Consider the following 17,396-nt stretch of genomic DNA (forward strand, 5'->3'; position numbering starts at 1 on the left):
ACAACAGATCCACTTCCTGGACACTATGGTGCTAATAAGCGATGGCCACATAAACACCACCCTATACCGGAAACCTACTGACCGCTATTCCTACCTACATGCCTCCAACTTTCATCCAGACCACACCACACGATCCATTGTCTACAGCCAAGCTCTACGATACAATCGCATTTGCTCCAATCCCTCAGACAGAGACAAACACCTACAAGATCCCTATCAAGCGTTCTTACAACTACAATACCCACCTGCTGACGTGAAGAAACAGATTGTCAGAGCCAGAAGAGTACCCAGAAGTCACCTACTACAGGACAAGCCCAACAAAGAAAATAACAGAACGCCACTAGCCATCACCTTCAGCCCCCAACTAAAACCTCTCCAACACATCATCAAGGATCTACAATCTATCCTGAAGGACGACCCATCACTCTCACAGATCTTGGGAGACAGGCCAGTCCTTGCTTACAGACAGCCCCCCAACCTGAAGCAAATACTCATCAGCAGCCACACACAAAACAACAGAACCACTAACCCAGGAACCTATCCTTGCAACAAAGCGCGTTGCCAACTGTGTCCACATATCTATTCAGGGGACACCATCATAGGGCCTAATCACATCAGCCACACTATCAGAGGCTCGTTCACCTGCACATCTATCCATGTGATATATGCCATCATCTGCCAGCAATGCCCCTCTTCCACGTACATTGGTCAAACTGGACAGTCTCTACATAAAAGAATAAATGGACACAAATCAGACGTCAAGAATTATAACATTCAAAAACCAGTCAGAGAACACTTCAATTTCTCCGGTCACTAGATTACAGACCTGTGAGTGGCTATCCTTCAACAAAAAAACTTCAAAAACAGACTCCAACGAGACACTGCTGAATTGGAATTAATTTGCAAACTGGATACAATTAACTTAGGCTTGAATAAAGCCTGGGAGTGGATGTGTCATTACACAAAGTAAAACTATTTTCCCATGTTATTTCTCCCCCTCCACCCACCCACCCCCCTCCGTTCCTCAGATGTTCTTGTTAACTGCTGGAAATGGCCCACCTTGATTATCACCATAAAAGGTTTTCCTTCCCCCCCCTCCCCTGGCTGCTGGTAATAGTTCACTCTCCTTACAGTGTGTATGATAAAACCCCTTGTTTCATGTTCTCTGTGTGTGTATATAAATCTCTCCGCTGTATTTTCCACCGAATGCATCCGATGAAGTGAGCTGTAGCTCACGAAAGCTTATGCTCAAATAAATGTGTTAGTCTCTAAGGTGCCAAAAGTCCTCCTTTTCTTTTTGCAAATACAGACTAACACGACTGCTACCCTGAAACCTGCCATCTAGAGTTGAGGATTCAGTGGACCAATACTATTGTCTGCAGACTGTTATGGGTGGCAGTGGCGGGTTGGAGTGGTTTGGATATGGGTTCTCAGTGTAAGTCTTTAAAAGTGATATGTGAAAGAAGGGGTATATCTTCAAGGACTTGCAATCTACTACCTGAAGGTCACTAGGTTTACCCGATCTATAAACTTGAAGAGGCCTAGATATTGGTAGTCTAGTTTGGCAGATGGATGGCTTAATTTAAGTTCTGGGCAGAGATCTGCACTTTGTCCCCTATGGCCAGATTGGGGGCAGCCTGATGGTCTTCTTCCATGAAGTGTTTATAGGATTCTTTGGCAGACTGCAAGTATTTCTTGAGAGCTTATGCACCCAGTGTAGGTGGGAGGCTAACTCTGCAGCATCCGGTACTAGGGAACTCATGGGTAAGTCTGGATTGAAATGGGGGTGAAAGCCATAGTTAGCAAAGAATGGGATATGGGTCAAGGTGTGGATTACATTGTTATATGCAAATTCAGCAGAGCACAGCAGTGGGAGCCAGTCATCCCAGTGGTAACTCAGAAAGCATTGAAGATACTGCTCCATGATTTGATTGACCCTCTTTGTTTGCCCATTAGTCTGTGGGTATTAGGTGGATGAGGCAAGGGACTCAATGGCAAGTAGTCTGAGAAATTCCCATCAGAATTGGGTTCTTGATCCAATATACCTGTTGATAACCCGGGGTAGTGGAAAACATTTTCCATGCAGAACTAAGCTGTCTCCCTGGTCCCCGCTCGGCTCTAGGGAAACAGGATTGTCAGCAAAACGGAGAGTCAAAGCGTACTGTGCCTGGCCACCAACAGATGCATGAATCATGGGTGATGAGGGATGCCAAGGACAACTAATGAATGCAGAAGGAACAGTTCAGCATGGAATGAAGTACTCCTCTTTGTTAGGAGGTTGATGGCCACCAGGATTACCAGCTGCCCTGGGAGCATGGCAGTTCTACAATGAAGTCCATAGAAGACCAAGGCTGTGGAAGCGTGGGCAGAGGCTGGAGGAGACTTAGGGGTTTTTATCGTGGGTTCTTGGTACAGACGAAAAGGCTGCAGGACCTTATATAATCTTTGATGTAAACTCATAGGCCTGGCCATCAGAAGTTCCTCAAGACCAGATTCCGGGTCTTGAATTGGACAAAATAGCCTGCAAGAGGTGAATCGTGCCATAGTTTCAATACCTGAAGGCTAGGTTGTTCCTCCAGAACATAAATACAACCTGTACAATAGAGAAGGCTGTTCTCTAATCTGAAATCAAGAGTCAGGTTGAATAAACACATGTTATGTCAGGGTCACTGGGGAGCAAGTCAGGGTCACTGGGGAGCAGGGCATGGATGGAGGATGTCAGACTGTTGTTGATTGTCCCATTGACAAAGTTGGATACCTTGAGCACGGTGGCAGAGTTCTCTTCACCAGATTTGAGAGATTCATTTTTGTGGGATAGGGCATCCGCCTTCCCATTTCTCATCCCTAGGTGATAAATTACCAAGCTAGTGCAGAAGAGGGACCAGCAGATCTAGCATTGGTTAAGGTGTCTAGCAGTTTGTAGGTATTCCAGGTTCTTGTGATCCATCAGAACTTGGACCAGGAATCAGGCTCCTTCTAGGAGGTGGTGCCACTCCTCGAAAGCCAGCTTGATAATTGTTCTTTATCACAAATAACATAATTTTTTTCCACTGGGGTTAACTTCCAAGAATAAAAGAGTGGAATTGGTTGTTGGAGCCCACATATTGAGACAATACTGCACCTATGGCAAAATTCAAGGCATTGGCTTCTATCTTAAATGGTTTAGTGGGTGAAGGAGGATGGATGCTGAAGTGAATGCCTCTTCAGTCAATCAAAATCTGAGTGAGGAGCATGGACCAAACAATCGTGGCCCCCTTTTACAAGAATAGCTTTATGGGTGCAGCCAGGCTAGAGAATCCTTTAATAAAACACCTGTAGAAACTGCCGAACCCTAGGAATTGCTATACCCTAAGTATGTCTTGGGTGTGGCCCAGTGGGATACTGCTTCTAATTTACACGGGTCCATGGTGAGTGCTTCAGGCAAGATGATATAGCCCAAGAATTCCACTCTGTCCCTACCAAACTCGCATTTCTCAAGATTTGCATAGAGGTGGTTTTGGCAGAGTCTCTCCAAGACTGTGCATCTGATGATTGTGGAGGGCCTGACTTTCTGAGAAAATAAGGATGTCATCGAGGTAAATGATGACAAATTGGTCCAGCGTGCCCCTAAGGATGTCATTTATAAAATGCTGGATTTATGAAATTGCTGGGGTATTGCACAACCCAAACAGCATGAGCAAATGTTCAAAGAGGCTGTACCTAGTCCAGAAGGTGGTCTTCTGTTCATCTCCTTCCTGGATCCGCATCAGGTTATAAGCTCCGCGAATGTTCAACTCTGTGAAGACTTTGTCAGAGCAAAATCTTTCGAACAGCTCATTAATAAGTGATAAGGAGAACCAATATCAGATTGTAATCTTGTTCAGAGCTCGGTAGTCCAAACAAGGTCAGAGGGAGCCAACTCTGCCACAAAGAAGATCCAGGCTCCTGATAGAAAGGGCAAATGAACCCCTTCTGCAGGTTTTCTTCAAGGTAACTCTGGGTTCAGAGAGAGTAAATGCGCCTGAAGGGAACGTCTACCCCTGGCTGGAGGTTGATGGAGCAGTTGTAGCTGTGATGTGGCGGTAGAGTGTTGGCTTTCTTTTTGTTGAACACATCAGCATAGTGTTGGTAATTAACAGGAGCTGTTGGAGGAATTCAGTGAGTTGCCAGGGTTGCTTTTGAACCCTTTCTTTGTGTCTCTGAGTTCTTTGGAGGACTGAGTAAACCTTGAAGGGTTGCTGGTCCCTGCTCGGCTCTAGGGAAACAGGATTGTCAGCAAAACAGAGAGTCAAAGCATACTGTGCCTGACCACCAGCATATGCATGAATCATGGGTGATGAGCCAGGGATGCCAAGGACAACTAATGAATGCAGTGCATGAATTGGCCCAAAATGGAGGATTTCTTGGTGGCCTCAAAGGCTAGTTTCTTCCGCTCCCACCACTAAGCTAAACTGCCCCATCCCGGTCAGCTGACAGATTGCGAGCCCTTAATATTTGGGCCAGGGGCTCTTGGTGCTAATATGGATGCTACTAAAATGCCAGCGGAACTGGTGGATTCCATCTAGAACCTGGAGGTGCAAATAACTGCCCTGCAACTACAGAACGTGGCTCTGCAAGTGCAGGTTGCTCTGCTGGCTCCTCCTACTCTGCCCCTCCCAGAGCCGAGGAGTCTGCTGCCCAGCAAGTTGGTTGGAGATCAGGACAAGTTTGTGGGGGGAGAGTTTCCTGAACCAATGTGAGCTCCTGTTCCTTCTACACCCCTGATCATTCCCCATAGTCCAGGCCTGTGTGGGGCTCATCTTAAGTTGGTTGACTGGAGAGGCCTGGACCTGGGCTTCCCCACTCCTGGAACACTCCTGGAACCCCTTTTGCAACGATTAGAGGAATTCATTCAAGCTACATCCATCATCTTCGGTGATGCCAACTGTATGCAGACCTCCAAGGCAACCCTTCAGGCCTCACATCAGGGAGGCCAGCCCATAGCCAAGTATGCTGCTGAACTTCATCGTTTGGCTTCTGACACCAGGTGGAATGAGGCAGCATAGTGCTGCAATTTCCTCTTGGGTTTAAATGAGGAGATAAAGGATGAGCTTCCATGGGTGGAACCTCCATCCAGTTTGGACAATCTGATTGGATTGTGTATCGGAACGGATGATCACCTCATGGAGTGGTGTTGTGAGCATACATCAATTTTTTTCCAGAAGCCACCATTCTCTGTGCCCCTGACATCCCAGATACGCAGGTCTTGATTGGCATCAGAGCTCATGCTAGCTCACCAGGCTCGCCCGCACCTCTCCGACTTGGGGAAGAACCAACATCAGGCTTTAGGCTTGTGCTTATATTGTGAGGACCCCAACCATCTTGCCTTGATGTGTCCAGCAAAGTCTCGGGTGGAGCTGGGGCTAGGAAATGCCAGGTCCCCAGCCCTTAGGAGGGGGTTTGAGCCAACCTGGTCGTCTTTCCCCTCCGGCAGTTCCCAGGATCCATGGGCCACAGCCAACGCAGTAAGATTCCCAAGTCAATTTCTGACACAACTCTGAATACCTCTATTAATTTGACTATTGGTAAGCCCCAAGATCCCTCTAGAGGCCCCGGTTGACTATGGGGCCTCAGGTAACTTTATGTACTTAAGCCATGCTGTTCCCACCATACACATTCGGTCTATCCAGATCTGCTTGAGACTATTGATGGGTCTCTTTTCCTCAGGACCTGTAACGCAGGGTGGGACTGCAGGCATAGCCGAAATAGGAGTCAACACTGATTTAGGAACCACAAAATTTGTCACAGTTGCCACTGAACTTGTCAGGCAGGGGGAACTTGGGTTCATGGGAAGCAGGGGCTAGAGCTGAAGGCAGCGCAGCTTGAGCTTGCAGGTCTGTAGGGCTCCCACTATCTCCAACAAAGATATTGGCCTTTCTTGGATCCATGCTCACCATATCAACTATAGTTCCCTTATTTTTTGTGGTTTTATGGCTGCTCAAACTGTCAGAGATCAGGAAAGGGGAAGTCGTGCCTACTAGTGAGAGCAGGAGTCAGTAGCCAGGAATTGGAGCCCAAGGTCAGAGCTGGAGTCAGAAGTCTGGAGTCGGAGCTGAGGGTGAGAGCTGGAGTTAGGTGCCAGAACTCAGAGTCAGAGCCGGAGCCAGAAGTCCAGAATATGAGCTGAGGGTCAAAGCCAGGTTACCTGGAGTGAGGCAAGGTGGGAGGCAAAGCTGGGGCCAAGGCAGGAGGCAGGCTGGGTCGGAGGCAGGCATGGGGTTGGAACAAGACTGGAACAAACAGGCACAGGAACCAACCCAGCTATAGGCAAATGCTTTGAGCAGTCACCACACTGACATGGCTGCTGGGCTTAAGAGCTGGTCTGCTGACTCTTCCCACCAGTCAGGGACTGTAGCCAATAAGGCAGCCTACTACAGACCAGCTGCACTCGTTAGGTTGCCTGGAGACTGGCTCTGCTGCCCCTTCCAGCACTGCACTGGGCCTCAGTGGGTGGGTTGGGCAATTCTAGGCAGAGTGACCCCACTGGCCGCATATGGGGCACTGCATTTCCAACCTGTCCCAGGGCTTCTCAGGTGGTTTTCCTGCTTCTGGCTGTGGGTCTCGGCTTGGGCTTGATCCCTGTCCTCTGATCCCTTTCCATCTCTGTTAGGTTTTCTGTCAAACCCAGGTCGATTATCTGCATACCGATCTGCCCATTTCCCAGCTGTGGCTACATCTCTGGGATTTTTGTCTCTCAGCCAGGTTTTTAGGTCAGGGTAGCAGAGTTATAGAATTGTTCTAAACCCACTAATTCACAGGGCTCATTGACCGTGGTAACCCCCCCCCCAACCAATTCCCCATTTTCTTACATAATCCCTAATTTGGGTTGAAACCTCAACGTAGGTCATGTCCCCTGTTTTTCTGAACTCTCTAAATCTTCTCCTGTACACTTCACAGGTCAGTTTAAAGTTTTGCAACAAAGCTTGTTTACATCACTTACAATCTTTTAGTCCTCCCTGTCCATAGAGAGAAAATGTCCAAAGCCTTTGTCCCTGACTGTCTGTCGTGGAGCCAGATACCATACCAGGTCCTCCTGCCCACCTTCTTCAATTCACACCCCATTTCAAAAGCATTGAGAAACATACCCATGTCACCATACCCATGTCACCACCTTCCCTAAAGCAAGGAAGTAAATTGGAATCTATGCCACCCACCAGGACAAGTACATGGGATCTGGCTTCACCGGCTGGACTAGGGTTCTGCTGGTGCCATCTCCATCTTGAGCTGATAATGCCACTTCTTATCCTTCTCCCTCTCCTTGTGCTGACACTGCTTCTCCTCGTGCTGGCCTTGATCCTCCTTCTCTTGTTTGCTCTTGCTCCCAGTTTGCTCATTCTTACTCTGGGTCTGCTCTGGGTCTGCTTGCTGCTGCACTTCTAGACGCAGCCGGTCCCTGTCCAGCTGTATCCTCGATTGGTCCACCTGTGGACCAGTTGCATTCAGGCTGGATGAAACATGGCTGCTGCTTCTGTTAGCCTCTTCCTGCTTCCCTCCAAGGTGTTGGTGTGATGCTTCACGGAGGTAACCAGCATTGTGAAGCACCTTGCTACCACCTACCCTTTGTATGAGGAAGCTTTATCTATGCCTGCTGGGGTCAGCTCCCCAACTCCACTGGCCATGGCCAACACATGCACTCCCCTCGCAGGCCCTGCTGTTACTCCGCAGGTTAGCAATTGGCACACCCAAACCCTCGAGACCTCCAAGCGTCTCTGAGGAGCATCCAGCCCCTCATCCAGGGGACGCTTGCAGTATTCACAGATTCACTGCTTCCAAAGAAACAGCTCAGCACTAGCATGCTGAGGCCCCACTTGGGGAGCATAGATGCTGCTGTGATACAAACCATCACCTTCATCTCCATTTGGGACTGTGTCTGGGGTACAACCGAATTTCCAGTTTTCTGCAGAATTCAGGATGCAGCCGCCAGAAGCCAGAGGTCTTGTCCTCTGGTTCTTGGTCCTAGATGCTGCAGAGTGCATGGTGCCTTTCCTCTCTACTGTGATTATATGCATTATTTAGACACGTTTTTCTTGCAAGGATTTTAGGGTTATACAGTGCATTGGTTGCATGGCTGGTCCTTGTGTTAACTTGGGGAGTCAGAGGAGAGGACTCAGTCTGCTTGGTCCTTTTTCCTCTTGCCAGGTGCATTGCAACAACATGTTTTCTAAGGGGGTGAAGATCTTCCAGAAAGTAGAATGCCTCTTCAAACCACGGCTGATTGCAGAGTGGGAGTCTGAACCTGTTGGCGTTTCCACCATCTTGGATGACAAAAACCCTAGTGCGAGGTTTGTGACCATCCCCCTGAATCAGCGGGTGGGCAAAGCCATCCTTTGCCATTTCTACTTTGCTGACACCTGGATGATGATCAGTGAGATTTCCTTCCAGTCTGGTAAGTCTCCTTCCAGGGGCTGTAGGGGATTGTGCAGAGCAGGAGGCAAATATGGGGAGCCTGAACAGGGATTGAGGCTGGCAGAGGCAGGGTTGATGGAAGATACACAGGGATCAAGAGCTGGGGAGCAGGACCATCAGTGGGAGGAAGGGGGCAGTGAGGGAGAGGAGCGGGGGCAGTTGGGGAGCAAGTGTGGAGCAGTCAGGGAGCAGGGTGACCAACCCTGTGGCTCTTGGCACAGCCCTGGGTGTGAATGCAGGGGCCTTGCTTGGGGATCACAGAGACTGCTGGCAGCAGCAGGGAGTATGCAACGGACTGACACCTGCTCTTACCTTCCACAGACATGGAGAATGTAAATCCTAATGTGGTTACTCTAGCCACAAGCACAGCAGAGCTGCTGGATGCACAGTACAATGCTACTGAGGCATCATGGGGTAAGGACTTGACCGCAGTCCCTCCTCTACTACACAGACGCCAGTCTGTACTGACAGATGGAAGGCCCTGCTCTGTCACAAGAAGGGCACTTCCCTCCCTGCAAAGTGCTTCCTGCAGCACTGTATATGCCCCAGCACCAACCCTCCTCATCTAGCACAAAGTGCTTTATGCTATGCCCCTGCCACAGTGCCAGACCTAGGACATGGCAGGCCACCGGGGCAGGAGACCCAAACCACATGTGCAGCCAATGAAATCTCAAAACCTACCCATTGAAATTGAGTCCAGGTTCATTTTTCACCCTAGTATGAGTTACAGTAGCCCAGAGCCACCATTTCCAAAGGCAAGAACAGAATGTGGCTCCTGAAGCCACTAGCACCAAGTTATTTATGAAGTTCCAGGAAAAGAGAATTTCTGATTAAACCAGTATGAAAACAGATTTGCTTTGTCCAGGAAGTTGCCCCAGTTCTCCTCTGTACCAGACTGTTAGCCTGTGAGTGCAGCCCCTACATCTTGTGACTCTAGTTTCTTTTCATTTTCTTCCTCTGTACAGAAACCACTTCTTTTATAACCAGCACCTGGATAGGGGAGAAAGCTGATGACTCCAGTACCTCCATCCTGGTTGGCTGCCTTGTGGCTATTATCCTTCTGCTCCTGATCATTATAATCATCATTCTGTGGAAGCAGTATGTCCAGAAGAGACTGGAGAAGGTAACGTGACGGTGCTGCTGTACACGGGAGTCTGGAGCTATGCTGGCCCTGCCGAGCTCTAGGATATATTAGGAAGTGTTGGGGAGTCCCTTTGATGTCTCCAGTGGACAGGATGCCATGGTGTCATTGAGCTCCCACTACCTGCTCCCCACCATCACATCCTAGGCTCCTCAGCATGGAGCAGGCCCCAAACAGGATGCTGCTATGCTGTGGAGTAACTGCCGCCCTTGCAGCCAGCTCACTGCATTACTGCTCCCGATAGCTCAGCAGCTTGTTCTCTCTTCCAAAGGCCCCACGGCGAATCCTGGAGGAGGACGCCATGGTTCGTCTCTCCTTCTACAGCTACACCATCGTCAGCAACCAGAACCAGATCCACCAGTCTAATCCCACCTACGAACGGGTCTTCCCACTGGACCTGGAATATCATCAGCCTGCTACACTGCTCCAGAAGCTACCAGAACTCTCCCAAAGTGCTGAAGATTCAGGTAAAAGTGGCCGGTATATGGGAGTCAGCAGTGTCTGGAGGGATTATTCATTTGTTTGATTTCCTTCAACTTTTAAAAATGTGCCTTGGTTTCATGCAGTGCCCTGGCAATCTGTTCTGAGCACTGCACTACAGTCACCTGCCAGAGCCAGGGACAGAACCCAGGAGTCTTGATATTCAGCAGTGCACTGCTCTGTAGCAATTAGCTCGCAAGTCACTGGCGACGTGTATGTTATATCCCCCTCTGGTGGCTCCATAGAGGAGAATTTCCCATTACTTAATATTTCATAGCATTTAAAGCCGAAAGGGACCCTCTAGTCTGGCCTCCTGTATAACACAGGCCATTACATTTCACACAAGTACCCCAGTGATTTCAGTTAAATTAAAGCATTTCAGTCCTCAGGAGGCTACACTGTTGTGTGTCACTGGCAGAGAACAAGACAGAATGAGATGCCACCAGTGCCTGAGGCCCCTGCAATGGCAGGGAATTGAATAGGTTGGGCATATCCAAATGATCCCTGCAGATAATCCACGCCCCCTGCTGCAAGGAAGGTGAACAGCTGCTTGCTTTAGCTCACACCTTAGACAGAGGTCTGTGCTGTGGATCTAATTTACTCATTTGAGAGGTCAGTACAACTCCACATAAAAGAATTTCTGTTTTTCTAGGGTTTTTTGGTAAGAAATTACTTAATATTAAAAATGCGTTAAAAGAATGTTAAGATTGCAAAGTGAAGCACTCAAAAGTTAGGAAATGCCAGAATTATGGTTGCCCATGAAAATTTAATTTGATTCCCTCCTGCATATGCATTATGATAGTCTTTAATTACAGATGACTGGAGGATAGCTAACATGATGCCAATTTTTTTTAAAGGCTCCAGAGAGGTTCTTGGCAATTACAGACCGGTAAGCCTAACATCAGTACGAGGCAAATTAGTTGAAATGATAGTAAAGAAATGTAATTATCAGACACATAGATGAACATGATTTGTTGGCGAAGAGTTAACACGGCTTTTGTATGGAGAAATCATGCCTCACCAATCTGTTAGAATTCTTTGAGGGGTCAACAAATATGTGGACACGGGTGATCCAGTAGATATAGTGTATTTAGACTTTCAGAAAGCCTTTGATAGGGTCCCTCATCAGAGGCTCTTAAGCAAAATGAAGCTGTCCTGGGGTAAGAGGGAAGGTCTTCTCATGGATCAGTAACTGGTTAAAAGACAGGAAGCAAAGGGTAGGAATAAATGGTCAGTTTTCAGAATAGAGAGAGGTAAATGGCGGTGTCCCCCAGGGGTCTGTTCTGGGACCAGCGCTATTCAACATATTCATAAATGATCTGGAAAATGCAGTGAACGGTGAGGTGGCAAAGTTTGCAGGTGATACAAAATGACTCAAATAGTTAAGTCCAAAGCAGACTGTGAAGAGTTACAAAGGGATCTCACAAAACTGGGTGACTGGGCAACAAATGGCGGATGAAATTCAGTGTTGACAAATGCAAAGTAATGCACACTGGAAAACATAATCCCAACTATACATACAAAATGATGGGGTCCAATTTAGCTGTCACCACTCAAGAAAGAGATATTGAAGTAATTGTGGATAGTTTTCTGAAAACATCTGCTAAATATACATTGGCAGTCAAAAAAGTTAACAAAATGTTAGGAACCATTAGGAAAGGGATAGATAATAAGACAGAAAAAATCATAATGCAGTTATATAAACCCACACTTTGAATACTGTGTGAAATTCTGGTTGACCCATCTCAAAAAAAGATATATTAGAATTGGAAAAGGTAGAGAGAAGGACAACCAAACATGATTGGGGTAGGGAACAGATTCTGTATGAGGAGAGATTAAAAAGACTGGGATTTTTCTGCTTGGAAAAGAGATGACGAAGGGAGGTTAGGATAGAGGTCTCTAAAATCATGACTAGTGTGGAGAAGGTGAATAAGGACGTGTATTTACCCCTTCACATTAACACAAGTACGAGGGGTCGCCCAATGAAATTAATAGGCAAACAAAAGGAAGTACTTCTTCACCCAATGCACCATCACCCTGTGGAACTCATTGCCAGAGGATGTTGTGATGGTCAAAACTATAACTGGGTTCAAAAAAGAGCTAGATAAGTTCATGGATGATAGGTCCATCAATGACTTTTAGCCAAAATGATCAGGGACACAACCCCATGCTCTGGGTGACCCTAAGCCTCTGACTGCCAGATGCTGGGGGATTGGGTGGCAGAGGATGGGCCACTTGAAAATTGCTCTGTTCTGTTCATTCCCTCTGGGGCACCTGGCATTGGCCATTGTCAGAAGACAGGATACTGGGCTAGATGGATCCTTGGTATGACACTGTTATTAAAGGTGAGTCCAATGGACTGTTTGATGTGAAGAAATGAGCATTTGGCATTGGCAGCTTCTCCACAGTGATGTTCCCTGGCATTCATGTGGGGATGTTCTCAATCATGTGCCGGAGCTCAGAGAAGAGGCAAAGGTTTTCCTGGCTGACCACTTAATGACTAAGTGTTTGACTTTGCAACCTGAGCAGCATTCTTTTAACATAGCGGGGTTTGTATGGAACATCATAGTAGAAGTAGTAAATTAGGTTTATACCAAAATAATAGAAAAGGGACCTATGCAGGCTCTATGACCCCTGCCATAAATTACTGACCCAAATGAGATTGCCCACAGAACAACCATCTGATTTCTCTCAGAGATACCCCTCTGCAGCAGCCCACGTAAACAGCCATGTCCCACAGCGTGCCCACAAAGTCAATAGACCTGGGCTATTTCAGTCTAGGGGAAGCCTGTTCCAGAGCTGAGAGCTCCTCACTGAGGATGCTGTGCCGCCAACCCCCATCTCTTTTAAATGGAGGGGGAGCAGCTCGAGTGCCCCCATGGATCGCAGCTGTGACAGGCTGGCACAAGAGGAGGTGGTTCCTCAAGTAGCCAGGACCCAGCCCAGTTAGGGATTTGTAGATCAAAAGCAGTGGCTTAAATTCAATCCAGAGGCCAAAAGGAAGTCAGTGCAGACCGTGGAGCTTCTGCTGGGGACTTGTGCTCTTCCTGAGAAACACCATTTACTAGACATTCTGCACCAGAGCTAGTTCCTGTTCTGAGCTGATGTGCAGCCCCCTGTGGTGTGCATCGCAGTGATCTGACCTTGAGATGGGGAAAGGTGGAGAAGCTCCAAGCTTCTTCTCCAGTACTGCCTTCCTGAAAGTCATTACCTAGCAACACTGAGATGCCCTGTATCACATACGGGGCTGTCTAGGTGAGAGTTTGGTCTCTGGTTGTGGCATGAGTGGGTCGATAGCCATTTAACATAATCAGGACACTCCACAAACATTTGTTTGGGGAGACAGATGTTTGCGGTTTACCAGGGGCGGATCCTAGTTACAACAGGAGCAAAATCTCCATGCATGCCCGAGCAGCAGCACTGGGGCTGAGATGAGCCACCCGCAGTTCCTATGTAGTATCAGGCCTGGCAGCAACCTGGCTACCATGATTTGGAGAAGGCAGGTGTGCTTGACTAACCATGTCTTTGGTTTTCCCTCAGCGTGCAGTGGTGACTACGCTGAGCCTGACCTCACCAAGTCCACCCCGCACCAGGGCTTCCAGAACAACGTGCCTCATTACGCGGAGACTGACATTGTCAGCCTGCAGGGCGTGACAGGCAATAACATGTATGCCGTGCCCGCACTCACGGTTGATTCGCTCACCAAGAAGGACATCTCCGTGGGCGAGTTCCCCCGGCAGCAGCTGCGACTCAAGGAGAAGCTGGGAGAAGGGCAGTTCGGAGAGGTACAGGCATCTTTCCGCCCCCTCAGCAGCAGAAGGGAGGCACGTGCCCCAGTACAATGGCCCTGGCACAGCCTGCTTGCTCAGCTCCCTGCCTGCAGTGTCCATGCTGGACCACCTTCTGCAGCATGGGTGCTACAGCAGAGCTCACATACCTGCAGCTGGCTTTCTGGGGGGGTCTGTACATTCCCTCCTGGCCCCTACCCTGAGCCACAGTGCTGGCAGTGGAGACAGACCACCAGCACTGAGAGATCCTGACTTCACTGTATTCTTCCTCCCCTGATTTGTGTCAGGAACCTTGGCCAGCCTGGCCTTAGCTCCCAGGAGTTTGCTGACTTTCCCCGCTATCTGTGCTCTCCCATAGCGCCCCTTGCCCTGTCCACAGCAATCCTCTGCATGCTCTCACTTCTCCTTCACTTTCCCTGCCTCCTTCCCATCTCATTCTCACACTTTCACCATCTCCGCAACCCCTCTGTCCTCCCCCTCCACTGCTCCCGCCAGCTCTACCTTCTCCTGTTGCCACCCTTCCCAACCCTCGCTTGCCACCACAAATCCAACACTCACCTTCGCTGTCTCCCTCTTTCTGGCCACAGCTGTCCCCACCCTGGCACTGCCCTGAGCCGCAGCCTTTCTGTCTCTGGTGCCCCTCTTCATAGCCAGCACAGCTCTACCGTCACTGCCCCGCCAATCACACACTGTTACCACTCTCCCCTTTTCTTGGGCTCTCGGGAATACTTGTTCAGTGGTGAAAACTCACTGCCGGCCACAGCCTCTCTCTGCGTCGCCTGACTCTCACTGCCCTCCCCCCACCTCTCCTCCTGCTGCCTGCCCCTGGGTCACCCTCCAGAGAGCATGGTGAGGCAGTAGCCTTCTTCTCTCCCGATCCTGCTGCTTCCAGCCCTCCTGCCTCCTCTTCCCACTCGTTCTCTTCCAGTCCATAATACTCCATCCGACTCTCTTCTCCCCCCACCCATGTTGCTGTGGACTGCCTGACTTCCCCCTCCATCTTTGGCTCTTAGGGCTTTCTGTCGTCCTCTCACCACAGTCCCGCTCCCTCATTCTCAGTGACTTCGGAATCCTGCCTGGTTCTCCATCTCATCCCCTCCTGACTCATTGGACCTGCTCTCCCTTTAACTAGACTGTCTGTGAGCGAGGTGATTTTGGCCTCCTGCTTCAGGAGCTGTCACCTGAGAATGCAACAGAGATCAGGCACCATTGTGCCCATTCTACTCTCTCTCTCCACATACATAGCGAGAGACTTCCCTGCCATCCGACCTCACTGTCTGGTGCAAAGTGTGGGTGGGGAATTTGTGATGTGGGAGCTGGAACAAATACAAATAATAGAAATGCAACAGTAAAATATTAACACAACATTCACTTCTCAATACAATGATTTGCAATATAAAATCTTTCAGCAATGACTCCAGGGTTCATACACTAACTTTTACATGCAGAGGTATGTTCTTTTCTCCTTTGCATGGTTAGAACACACAGTGTGCAGACCCAAAGCACACATCTCTTCCACTGTAGCTATCAGGGTAATTAGGAAAGGGGGACATGGAGGGGAAGCATGCTGTCATTCTCTATATGGACCAGCCCATAGAGGCACACCCACCACTCATGCTGTCAGTAGGTTACACAAATGGATGTGAGACATTGGGGGAACGCTGAACATTGGGATTCCTGGTTGGTCTCTCTGGATCTAGGAGCAGAACATGGTTCAGTGGCTACAGGCATCATAACCAACTGTTGATTTTCAATAACTTTTGGAACACTGGGAAAGTTCCAGAAGATGGGTAGAAAGCTAACGTTGTGCCAATATTTAAAAAGGGTAAATGGGATGACCCAGGTAATTATAAGCCTGTCAGTGTGGCATTGATCTAGGCCAGGATAATGGAGTGGCTGATACAAGACTTGATTGATAAAGAATAAAGGAGGGTAATATAATTAATGCCAATCAACATGGGTTTATGGAAAATAGATCCTGTCAAACTAACTTGATTTTTTTTATGAGCTTATCAGTTTGGTTGGAAAAGGTAATAGGGTTTATGCAATGTACTTAGATTTCTGTAAGGCATCTGACTTGGTACCATGCAACATTTTGATTAAAAAAGCTAGAATGATACAAAATTACATGGCACACATGAGGTTAAAAACTGGCTAGCTGATAGGTCTCAAAATGTAACTGTAAATGGGATATCATCATTGAGCAGCTGTGTTTCAAGTGAGGTCCCACAGGAATCAGTTCTTAGCCCTGTGCTATTTAACATTTTTATCAATGACTTGGAAGAAAACATTAAATTGTCATGAATAAAGTTTGCAGACAACACAAAGATTGGAGGGAGTGGTAAATGATGAAGACAGGTCACTGATTCGGAGTGATCTGGATCACTTGATAACCTGGGAACAAGCAAATAATATATGTTTTAGTATGCTAAATATATACATCGAGGAACAAAGAATGTAGGCCATACTTACATGATGGGGACTCTCTCCTGGGAAGCAGGGACTGTGAAAAAGTCTTGGGGGTTGACATCATGGTGGATAATCAGCTGAACGTGAGCTCCCAGTACGACTTTGACCAAAAGGGCTACTGTGATTGATCCTTGAATGCATAAACAATGGAATCTGAGGTGGGAGTAGGGAGGTTATTTTACCTTTGTATTTGGCAGTGGTGTGACCTAGTTTTGATGTCCACAATACAAAAATCATAGAAGGGACCTCGAAAGGTCATTTAGTCCAGCACCCTGTGCTGAAGCAATGACCAAGTAAACTTAGACCATCCCTAAAACAAAGGTCTGTCTTACCTATTCTTAAACTCCAATGGTGGGGATTCCATAACCTCCCTTCCAAGTGCTTAACTATTCTTGTAGTTAGAACGTTTTTCCTAATATCTAACCTGAATCTCCCTTGCTGCAAATTAAACCACTTACTTCTTGCCCTACCTTCAGTGGACATGACAATTGATTGTTCTCCATCCTCTTTATAACAGTTCTAAACATTTTGAAGACTGTTATTGGGTTCCCCCCTCTGTCTTGTTTTCTCAAGACTAAACATGTCCAGTTTTTTAACCTTTCCTCATAGGTCAGGTTTTCTAAACCTTTGGACATTTTTCTCTCTCTCCTCTGGACTCTCTCCAATCTGTCCACATCTTTTGTAAAGTGCGGTGCCCAGAGCTGGACACAGTACTCTATTTGAGGCCTCACCAGTGCTGAGTAGAGTGGGACGATTATCTTTTATGTCTTACCTACGATACTCCTGTTAATGCATCCCAGAATGATATTAGCCTTTGCAATTGCATCACATTGTTGGCTCATATTCAATTTATGATTGACTATAACCCCCGCATCCTTTTCAGCAGTACTATCAACTGGCCAGTTATTCCCCCATTTTGTAGTTGTGCATTTAATTTTTCCTTCCTAGTTGTAGTATTTTGCACTTATCTTTACTGAATTCGATCGTTTTGATTTCGGACTAATTCTCCAATTTGTCAAAGTTGTTTTGAATTCTAATCCTGTCCTCAAGAGTTCTCCCAACCCTTCCACAGATTTTATAAGCATACTCTCCAC

General features: G+C 47.7%; 1 protein-coding gene across 3 annotated transcripts in view; it reads left to right on the plus strand.

Moving 5' to 3' along the window:
• LOC119844386 (discoidin domain-containing receptor 2-like) overlaps window positions 1-17,396 on the plus strand; it is a 156,248-nt gene that overhangs the window by 110,490 nt on the left and 28,362 nt on the right. For all 3 annotated transcript variants that reach the window (XM_043498678.1, XM_038375121.2, XM_038375122.2), the window contains exons 8-12: window positions 8,158-8,404; window positions 8,746-8,838; window positions 9,390-9,547; window positions 9,837-10,032; window positions 13,586-13,830. In XM_043498678.1, the coding sequence (XP_043354613.1) occupies window positions 8,158-8,404; window positions 8,746-8,838; window positions 9,390-9,547; window positions 9,837-10,032; window positions 13,586-13,830 (939 nt within the window). The remainder of the gene's footprint in view (window positions 1-8,157; window positions 8,405-8,745; window positions 8,839-9,389; window positions 9,548-9,836; window positions 10,033-13,585; window positions 13,831-17,396) is intronic.

The sequence above is a fragment of the Dermochelys coriacea genome, chromosome 16, assembly GCF_009764565.3.
Source record: "Dermochelys coriacea isolate rDerCor1 chromosome 16, rDerCor1.pri.v4, whole genome shotgun sequence".
NCBI lineage: Eukaryota > Metazoa > Chordata > Testudines > Dermochelyidae > Dermochelys > Dermochelys coriacea.